This window comes from Callospermophilus lateralis, chromosome 1 (assembly GCF_048772815.1).
Source record: "Callospermophilus lateralis isolate mCalLat2 chromosome 1, mCalLat2.hap1, whole genome shotgun sequence".
NCBI classification, from domain to species: domain Eukaryota; kingdom Metazoa; phylum Chordata; class Mammalia; order Rodentia; family Sciuridae; genus Callospermophilus; species Callospermophilus lateralis.
This window is the reverse complement of record NC_135305.1, coordinates 145,341,729-145,352,457: the sequence shown is the minus strand read 5'-3', so window position 1 is coordinate 145,352,457 and position 10,729 is coordinate 145,341,729. Positions and strand designations below refer to the sequence as shown.

The window sequence follows — 10,729 nt, the reverse complement described above, 5'->3', positions numbered from 1 at the left end:
TTCCGCCCCGCAGAGGGCACCTTTCTAAAGAGTCCGCCGGGGCCCCAGACGTCGACCACGTTCCTTGCAATCTCCTCAAATAGAATAGCCTCCACCTTCTCTCGTCTGGGACAGGCATTTATCCAACTCCTGAATGTGCCGCTTTTTCAGCTGCCAGAAGAGAGGACAAGACGCAGGGAGGTTTTTTTTTCCCCCTGGGCAAATAAGCTCGGGGGAACTGTTGTTTCCAGGAACCGGATACTGGCTTCCAGGCGGAGTTCGGAGAGCGAACACCCCGGGGCAAGATGGCGGTCGGGGTTCGGCTGCTGCCCCGGGTCTGGCAGAATTTTGGGGTGTTGGGTTGAGGCGGTGGCAGCTGTGGCCCGGACTCAGAGCGCTGGGGCCTCGAGCGGATAAAGGTCTACGTCCTGCGGGTAGCGAGTAGAAACAGGGTCATCGGTTCTCTGGGCGGTGGGGCCGGGGACTTTGAGGGAGGTGTTCTGGGGCCGAGTCCGTGCTTGGACAGGTCGGAGGGGCGGGTTCTGCACTGCTCTGGGGGCTCCAGGGTGTTCCCCCGGCCCCCGTGGCTCTTTCCATTTGTTATTGAGGCGATAGGCGTTTATAAAGGTAGAAATTCTTGGCGAAAAGTGTGATTGTTGATATTAAGGGAACGGGCTGGGCCTCAGGGGTCACCTAAACTGGAGTTCGAACCCGATTCGCTTGTGGTGTGACTTTGTATGAGTCCACTCACCTCTGTGACCCTCATTTTCCTTCTCTGTAAAACGTAGTAATTGTTTCACAAGAGTGTTTTATATTACCTTTTAGTATCCTCCTTGACGCTCAGCTCTTAATAAAGAGAAACCTGGTTATAATTGGACTCTAGTTTAGCCCCATGGGCAGCCTCACATTCTCAGCCTCTCTTTACTTTGCTTTTGTGTAAATGGGGAGGCCTGGATCTTGTCTACTTACCAATAACTATTGCTTTGGGGTTCAAATAAAGGATCCCAGAGGGTCTGGCAGGTCATGTCCCCTCTGTACATTTTCTCCCCCCTCCCACAGGAAAGTTGGATTGATAATAGCATCCCACCTAGGCTATTAGTTTAGGCAATAGGCTGTAGCTTTCAGTAAATAATACCCAGTATTATTAATAGTTTCTCCAAGTTTTGTTGACTATTCTTGGATTTAAGAAATTATACTATTGAGGTAGGCATGGTGGCGCCTGCCTGTAATCCCAGCAACTGAGGAGTCTGACACAGAAAGATGGCAAGTTTGAGGCCAATCTAAGCAACTTAGTGAGACCCTAACTCAAAATTAAAAAGACCAGGAAATGTAGTTCAGTAGTAAAGTGCCCCTGAAATCAATCCCCAGTTTTAAAAAGAAAAAAAATAAGATTATGGAGACCTAATAAGAAGCAGCTGTTGAAGAGACAGGGTTGCTAAATATCTGTATATTTAGTGTAGTGTCTTCCCTTAACAAATGGTCACTAAACCTGGCAGCCCAGCTACTTCCACCATTCAGGAAAAAATCACTCAGCAGTTGGTACTTATAGTACTTCACCTTGGGAATGATACTTTCTGGACTGTCATGTGCTTTTGTAGTTCTCCATGAAGTTGACCTCATCCAGGAAACACTAATTTTGAGCAGGTCTCGTGGAAATATAGAGGTAGTGCAGAATCAGAACCCTATTGGTATTCAAACCGTGATACTGCCACTTACTAATGATCTAATCTGGACTTTCCTGTAATTGCTGTCTTTTAGATGAGATACTTAGAAAGGACTGGTACATGGGCTGGGGTTATGGCTCAGCAGTAAAGTGTTTGCTTAACGCGTGTGAGGCCCTGGGTTTGATCCTCAGCACCACATAAAAATAAATAAATAAATAAAGGTACTATGTCCAACTACAACAACAACAAAAAAAAAAATTTTAAAAAAGAAGAAAGGACTTGATACGTAGAGGACACTTAACTTTCCTTTTTGAATGATCTTGGTTATCTACTTCTTTTTTTCTTATATTTTTCCCTCTATTTTTGTTTCCCTAACTGGATTGTAAGCTTCATGACAATACAGTAAAACTCATATGCTGTTTTGGGATACCCCTTGAAAATATTTTTTTATTTATTCTAATCATGTTGCATACATCTTTTTAGATTATTATCTGTGGCATTTGTCAAAATAAGTACCTAATACTTGGTTGTTTTCTTTGACTAATGAGCTATAGTACACACCATGCAAATGGAAGAGGAGTACAGGAAAGAGTGAGGAAAACTGTAATAGACTGTTACACAGTGTAAACAGAAACAAACTAGTGACATTGCTGAGAGGATAATCTCAAGGAAGGGATTTAATCTTGGGAGACCTCCCCCAAGAGAAGTGAAAGTTCTGAGAAAGTCTGATAGATACTTAAGCACAATTTGCATGCAAATTTTTGTTTGTCCACTGTGAAGAGACGCCCTCTCCTGATCCCTGTGTCTCCTCTGTTAATAAAGAACATGTTATGGGGAGAACACACCATTGTGCTCATGGCTTTGACCCTGCTTTCTTTTTCCTATCAAGGATGAACCCAGGTTTGTTTGACTGCTGAGTCACATCCCCAACCTTTTTTTTTTTTTTTTTTTTTTTTGGAGACAGGGTCTCACTAAGTTGCTTAGGACCTCATTAAATTGTTGAGGCTGGCCTTGAACTTGAAATCCTCCTGCCTCCACTTCCCAAATTGCTGTGATAACAGGTGAGCACCACACCCAGTCTAAGCAATTTTTTCACTTCTATGGCATAAAAATTTATGTATTGTTCAGAAATGTCAACGTTCAATAGCTTTTGGGTAGGCAGGACTGAATCTAGGGGTACTTTGCCATGGAGCTACATCCCCAGTCCTTTTACATTTTTTATTTTGAAACAGTGTCTTGCTAAGTCACTAAGGCTGGCCTGGAACCTTTGCTTCTCCTGCCTCAGTTTCCCAAGTCACAGGCATCATAGGCATGCGCTGACATGCCCAGCTTTAGTGACTTGTTAACATTCCATCACCTCTTGCTGTTATTTTTGCTTAACATCACAGAGCATGGAAAACTTTGATTCAACCGCTTCTTTTGAGATTGTTTTCAATCTGTTTCCTACAAATTGTGAGGACTGGGGAAAGAGTCTAACATTTGGATGAGACATAAGTATTTCTTTTTTAAACCAGTGGGCACTGTATTATACTCAGTGAGGAAGATATATGATGCCACACCTATGAAATTTGACTCTAACCCTGGATTTTTTGTTGTTGTTGTTTATCTTTCAGAAAATAGCAAGCTCCTCTGAAGTATCCTCGGCTGTGTGTCCTTTGGGAGATCACTAATGGTTACCTAGCATTTCTGCTACATAGGCGGGTCCTCAGGTGAGCTCTCCAGATTGGTGGAAAGAAAGAGAGTGATGCAGAAGACAGCAGGTGCTGTTGATTGTTTAGCAGAGTGGTTGGGCAGGCTTTGTTCATTGTTTCAGGAGTTGCTGGTGATAGACCCACATGCTAGCAGAGCCCTGAAGTTGTTGACAAGTGTGAATCAGTGTTGAAAAGGGGCTTCAGAAGTCCCTGGATATGTTCTCGTGACAGGGGCCTAGCCTGAACTTTTTATTCTGGATGATATTTCTTCATGGGTACTGCTTTGAGCAAAACTGGTAAAGCGATGGTTTTCCAAAAATCTGGGTTTCTGAGTCATTCGTTTCTTATTAGTTTATTCATTTCTTATCTTAGTTTAGGTAGAATGACAAGAGTTGTCAAGCTCTAAAGATGCCACCTCAGTATGGGAGGCTCCATGGGTCCCTGCTGTGTGCTTTTGACTGCTAGCCAAAGCCACCCATTGGGGGATGGACAGTCATGGTCAGATGATAGTTATCATATATACTTTAAAGCCTCTGTCCAGGAAAGCACCTGTCAGTGGACAGGAGAAATTCTGCTCAAAATCTTCATTGGTTCTTGGCAGTATGAGAACAGTAAGGACCACAGAATAAGTGACACATGATGTCAGATGTGTTCAATTTAGTGGACTATCATGCATTCTGAAGTCATGTACAATGCCTTTCACTTTTTTAATGTTAAAATGTCCCTTTCTTTAAAAATGAAACTTCTTTGTGCTGGGACCACATAGGCACCAGGAATCATTTGTTTAGTGAATAGGTAACTAAAATAACAGTGACTATAATCATATTTGATTTTTCCCTTAAGTCTTGGCAAAATAGGAGTTTACTGCTTGTTGTTGGCTTCCCAAACATGATGGATTGCTCTAGAAAATTCAAATATCTGGAAACATTCGACTTAAAGGCTCCCTGGTGTGAATTGGACCTTTATGGATGGGATTGTTTACTTTTTAAACTTATACAGAGCCTGCCTGTACTGTATGCCAGGCACTGAGCTCTTTCTCTGAAGAAAATTAATACAGGATATAACACCCCTGGTCTTGGTGAGTTGTATGAAATGAATTGGTATGAAGTTGAAACTTGTGCCCAGAGAGGTATGAACCCCTTGGAAGGTGTTAGAGGATCCCAAGTATCTCTCTCCTGCTGCCCAGGTCCTTGCCCACCCTTTGCACTTGAGCCCTTTCTGTTGGAGCCTTTTCTTGTGTGTGTGTCTTTCACACAGTCTACCACAGCTTCTTGCTATTTCCTTGCAGGGTTTGTGCAAGTTTGCAAACATGTTCACTGTCTCTCAGACCTCGAGAGCGTGGTTCATTGATAGAGCCCGTCAGGCACGAGAAGAAAGGCTGGTGCAGAAAGAGCGAGAGCGAGCCGCTGTGGAGATTCAGGCCCATGTCCGGAGTTTCCTCTGTCGGAGTCGACTGCACAAAGACATCAGGTGGGGTTCAGAAACTCCCCCGCACATTTCTCTTACTCCCAACCAACAGGAAATAGATAAGTTTTCTCTTATAGGTCTTGAGGAGCCTTCCAGATGCTGTGAATTTTAAAATGCCTTTTTTTTTTTTTTTTAAATCCTTCCCTCCGTAGGAGAGAGATTGATGAGTTTTTTAAAGCAGATGACTCTGGGTCCAGTAAAAGAAGCGCACTTGGTATTTTCAAGATTGCCAGGAAGCTGCTGTTCTTGTTCAAAATGAGAGAGGATAATGAGGTAAATATTAATAACAAACATACATAGTGCTCCCCACATGCCAGGACTTTTTGTAAGTATTTTATAAACGTCAACTCGTTCTTACAGCAGCTCTGTGAGGTGCTTATTTTTGCCCACTTTGTTTTCTTGGGACCTGTTTTGTAGGGATTGTGAACAGTGCTTCTGGGACCTTTTTTGCATTGGCTGTCCCAAGCATAGGTTGGACTCAGACGCATACAGGAGCCAGGATATGAGTGATGGCTGCTCTACATGGGACAAACATAGTCTGAAATACAAATCATAATAAGCAGTGACTGACAGGCTGCTCTAGCAAGGACATCAAAGAGAGCATTGCTACCAGGCGCCCACTAGTGGTTGACCCATACTCTGATTTTTTTTTTTTTTTTTAAGAGATGCTGGAGATATGGGTCATTATGCTTAATGCTTAATTTGTAAAATTTCGTAGCTAATTTGAAATTTTTTAAATATCCCACAAACCAAAAAAAAACATGTCACTTGGTGCCTTGGGATTGGAATGATCAGCTGGAAAATATAATCCCAGTAAAGCAGTAGTGACAGTGGAGACAGTACTAAGGATACCACTGGGGCCCTAGAAGGAAACAATACAGTCAGAGTGTCTACTCTTGAGGTGCTCTCAGCCCAGCAGGAGAGAGAGGGTGCATAGGCAGCGAATCCCTGTCTCATGGACGAGGACAGACAAGCCTGTGGAGAGGGAGTCCCCATCTTACAGAGGAGGAACTCTGAGGTCATGCCGTTCTTAAGGACGGGTCTGGTGTAAGCTGTTTTCTGGTTTCCACTTTTCTCCCTTTTGCATATCAGGGATGGTACAACAAAGCAGACGTCAGTGTCCATGGTGCTCCCCTAACAGCCAATTGGCAAGCCCAAATTAGGAGGAAGCCGCTAGTCTGCATGACTCCAAGCCCAGTTTTCCAGATGGATTTTGTTTTTCAAAAGAAGCTTCATTCTGGATTTTTATGTCAAAGACACCAACCTTTAAGCACATCTGTAGAGCTCAGCCAGCCTCTGGGCCACTCATTAAGAGCCTGTCTTTTGCCTTTCCTGTCCTCAGTTTCCACATCTGTAAGAAGCTGCACAAGCCAGGTGCCCACCAAATGTGTGCTCCCCTCTGTTCCTTACTTTTTGTAGTTGTGGGACTTTATAAGCTCATTTCTGCCTCTGCAGAGACTCGAGAAGTTGTGCCGTTGTATCCTGAGCAGCATGGATGTTGAGAATGAACCTAAGGTATGTGGGTTGGGGGCTAGAAAATCTCCGTAAACTCCTGGGGGCTAGCTCATTTGGCTCTGAAAATTCCTGTTGAACGTTTGGGCTTTTGTTTGCACATGCAAATAAGAAATAGATTGGAAAACACTGATAAAGTGCAAATGATTCCTTTGTCCTTGTTGTCCAAGAAGCTATGTTCTGCTCTTTCATCTTACTCAGGATAGTAAATTCCCTTCCTAAGCTATTTTATCTTTGAGTTTGGTATAAAAATAAGTCCTACATGCTGCTTATTTTTCCGTTCTTCTCCATTGTCCTATCTGGCATTAGACCTAGCTCATAGACCCAGTTCTAGTTGTTATGCCATATGTAGAATGACTGCTGTAACTGCCCGTGACATCCTTTTTTTTTTTTCCCTGCTTGTAGGTGTGGTATGTATCCCTCGCTCTTTCCAAGGATCTCACTCTCCTATGGATTAAACAAATCAAGGACATTCTTTGGTATTGCTGTGAGTTTCTTGAGCAGCTCAAGGTAAAACACAGACACACACACAAACTAAAACTCAATCTGTCACTCTTCCCTGCAGCCTTTAGTGTGTACTTTCTAGCTCCCATCATTTCCTCATTGGTTATAGCTTTGAAGATCTATCAGAGTCTAGCAAAGAAGTTTTAGTTGAGCCATTGTCCTGGGAGAGACATGTAATCATTTTGAGCCCTTCTTAGGTATGATACGTTGGACGCTGACTCATTAATTGCCTCAGTCTTGATGCCGGGGAATCCTGTCATCTTTCCCATCCTTTTGATACGGTGACTATTTTGTGGTCTGTCATTGTACTAGTTGGGCTTCCTGTTAAAAGTAATAGAAGCCTAACATGAGTGCAGCGGGCAATCCAATAGGCTAAGCAAGGAAAAGAATGTTTGGTTGTAGTCTATTGTAAAATAGCAGCAAGCCAGCAGCAAGCCACCTGCATCTTGTCAGGTGAGGCATTAGGATGTGGAGCAGAGGTCTTCAGCCTCTGGTCCTTGGAGTCCTGGGGTTCCACTGAAGTGCCTCAGGGCTAAGCAGATGGACTATCCCCTGCCTCCATTGGAGCAGGCAGACCTTCCTACTGCTATTTGTGTCTGTATCCCACAGCAGCTTTCTCTTTGAGAGAGAATTTTAATATTTTAGTTTTTGGCGGACACAACATCTTTGTATGTGGTGCCGAGGATCGAACCCGGGCCGCACAAATGCCAGGCGAGCGCGCTACCGCTTGAGCCATATCCCCAGCCCGCAGCTTTCTCTTTGAAATGAAACCCTTCTACTTTGAAAACGTGACTTTATGTGCAAAAGCAGATGCTGGGAGAAAAGCCACTGGATCTGGAGCCAGAAGTTCTGTGATTTAGTCCCAACTCTGAATTCCCATGTGTCCCTGAACCCGCCCTGCCCTGCCCAGTGAACTATCATTGTAACAACAACAGTACATAGAATTATCTGTGTGCCAGTCACTGTTCTTGGAGTGTTGTGTGCATTAATACATTTATCCTCATAACAACTCTCTGAGGAAAATAAATATTACTATCTCTAGTCATAGATAAGGAAACCAAGACAGAGAGGTTAAGGAATGCCCGGAGTCCCACAGCCAGTGAGCTGTGGACCAGGGCAGAGCCTGTTAGGCCTGGTTCCTGTCTGCTGTTTGCTGAGTGTTCAGACACACAGGCAGAGATGCCCTTAGGACGAGCCATGCCTCCTCGCCTTGTTGCCCAAAGGCAACTCTCTGTTCCCGGGAGTATTTGATACTGTGGTCAAGCAGTAGTGTGCCGAAGACTACAGTGGTCCCGCTCCAAGAGAAAAGAACAGCTGTGAAATTCTGACTCCTTCCTGGTGAGGGCACCGAGGGAAGCTGTGACATGGGTGCTCCGCCTTTCGGGGCTGGAGGCCCTGTGTCAATCTTGCCCCTTTTGTTGTTTCCAGCCTGAAATCTTACAAGACTCCAGACTCATCACACTGTACCTCACGATGCTTGTCACCTTCACGGACACTTCAACATGGAAAATCCTCCGGGGAAAAGGTCTGTAGAACTTATTTTCAAATTTTTCCCAGTTGTCATTTCCATAGTGAGTGCAGAGCACCTTTTCTCCTTCATAAGAAGCATTTTTGCCACCACAAGCCCCAAAAGACCTTGGTAGGAATGCCCCTGACAGTGTGTTAGTAGTGTGTGTCACACTCTTCTCCTGTCTGAATTTATTTTTAGAGACATTGTACCTCTGATCTCACTTTTTTGTAACTTCCCCAGTGCCTCAGCCTGCAGAGGATGGTAGTCACATGAGCCTTATCATTTCATTTTGGAAAATCATTAGCAAATAATTGTGTTCTGCCCGTGAAACCTGCTTTGTAAAGCTGCCTCCTTCCCTGAAAACTGCTCCCTAAGTGCTTCATACATTCATGTCATCCGTCCACTCAGCAAGTAACCTGCTGTGTGCCAGACACCATGCTAGGCACTGGCCATGTCGTGATGAGCAAAACAGAAACGGTCACTGCCCTCTGGGGACTTCAGGTGCTCGTGCTGAGTCTGCTGATGAAACATACTGAATAGAAGTCACTCGTGTACAGTTTACTCTCCGTATCTCATATTCCATATTGTGGACTCACCCAAACTTGGATGAGAAATACTTGAAAAAATTCCATCTGTACTGAGCACATACAGACTTCTTGTCATTATTCTTTAGTAATGCATTATAACAACTATTTACGTAGGACTGACACTGTATTAGATTTTGTAAGTAATCCACAGGTGATTTAAAGTATACAGGAGCAAGTGTGTAGGTTATATGTGAGTGCTGTGCCATTTTATGTAAGGGATTTGGGCACCCACAAATTTTCATGTCGAAGGGGGGTTTTGGAACCAATCCCCCATAAATATCAGGAGATAACCGTATGTAAAATGACAGTAAGTATGGTAGTGCTCAGAAGAGTCCAGAGGGGATGAGAGTGTTCAGAGGGATTGGGAAGGGTTCCACCTGGGACCCTAGGGCTCAGACACTCCTAAGGGAGTGATGTTTGAGCTTAGAGCTGGGGAGAGGTGGAGTTCCAGTGGAGAGGGGTAGAAACTAGAAACAGAAGACTGCAAAAAACCCCAGGTAAGCAAGGAGAACCTATTTTAGGAACATTCTGGACTCTGGGAGGAGTCTAAAAATTGTTGAGTTCTGAACTTAGCCGGGAAGCTTGTGTCCCAGTGGGCACAGGAGGCACCCAGGGAAAGCATAAAGTGCCATGCCATGGGACACAGTTGGAGAAGGTGTGACAGGAGTTCAGCAATGTTCCTTCTCACTAAGTGAAGGGAAGGGAAGGACCAGCTCCCAAGAGGTAGAACCTGAGTCATGCCTTCCAGGAGAGATAGAATTCCAGATAGTGCCTTCCTGTACTCTGGTTCAGACCCAAGGGAATGGGGCAGCAAGCCAGAGAGTACTGTGTTTTCTCATGGCCTTGGGACTAGGGCATAAATTTTCTGTCCCACATAAACAGGTCACAATATGCAAGAAACTTTTTTATTTTTTCTTCATTTAGGTGAGAACCTTCGACCAGCCATGAACCATATATGTGCAAATATAATGGGACATCTCAACCAGCACGGGTTTTATTCTGTGCTGCAGGTGTGTGGCCCCCTCCCTAATATGTGAGCTCCCATTCTCCAGTCCTGACCTGGGATTTTTACATTGGTTTCGGCACGTCTTACGCCCTCCTCACAGAAATACTTTTTGCAGGAAGAGCTAATGCCCAGTGTCCTCTGTATCTTCCACCTATTGTGGGTCACCTGTGGTTTAAGTATAGGGAGGACAGTGACCTAGGATCTTTTTAATGCTCTATATTTTTGGCTGCAGAGAAAATCAAGTCTCTTGAAATTTAAACTCAAGAAGGCCTCAGGGCTTCTTCCCTCAGGTTCCTGCTTTATTGGTATCTGGAATTATATTTCTGGCTCTGTGTCCTCAAATGGCCTTCTGTCCACTCTGCACCTTATTGTGCCAATTTATAATTCCCAGGAATTATCAGAAGCCCAGTTGCCATTGAGAAATACTGTGAAATCCTTGGGTCTGAAAAGTGACGTTGGTTTGGCTTGCCCTTCTGCCTGCTACTGCGATGGGCCATTTCCTGAGTTGGTCGCATGTTCTCATGACAACCTTACGAGGTGGTGTGCCAGCAAAAGGTGGTCTGTCAACAGTTTATCTCAGTAGAGGAGGCTTCTCCTCAACACTGTAACTCTGAACTGCTTCTAACCGCCATGGCATCTTGAAATTTAAGCTAGGTATTCTTTTTATTAACTGTAAATTTTTTTTTTTTTTTTAAATGACCTGGAGTCTTGCTGTGTTGCCTAGGCTGGTCCTGACTTCTGGGCTCAAGGGCTCCTTTTGCCTCAGCTGCCCAAATAGCTGAGACCATAGGTGCATAACCTCCATGCCC

The 10,729-nt window shown here is 44.3% G+C and overlaps 1 protein-coding gene across 6 annotated transcripts in view; it reads left to right on the top strand.

The window, feature by feature from the left end:
* Positions 1-78: 78 nt before the first annotated feature.
* Positions 79-10,729, top strand: part of Ube3b (ubiquitin protein ligase E3B) — a 51,275-nt gene continuing 40,624 nt past the window's right edge. The window contains exons 1-9 of one of the 6 annotated variants that reach the window (XM_077108864.1): positions 79-398; positions 2,608-2,704; positions 3,257-3,352; positions 4,623-4,804; positions 4,954-5,074; positions 6,257-6,316; positions 6,719-6,823; positions 8,246-8,342; positions 9,839-9,924. In XM_077108864.1, coding sequence (XP_076964979.1) covers positions 4,644-4,804; positions 4,954-5,074; positions 6,257-6,316; positions 6,719-6,823; positions 8,246-8,342; positions 9,839-9,924 — 630 coding nt within the window. In that variant the 5' untranslated portion in view covers positions 79-398; positions 2,608-2,704; positions 3,257-3,352; positions 4,623-4,643. The other 5 variants (XM_077108863.1, XM_077108865.1, XM_077108861.1 and 2 more) reach the window with 5 other exon arrangements.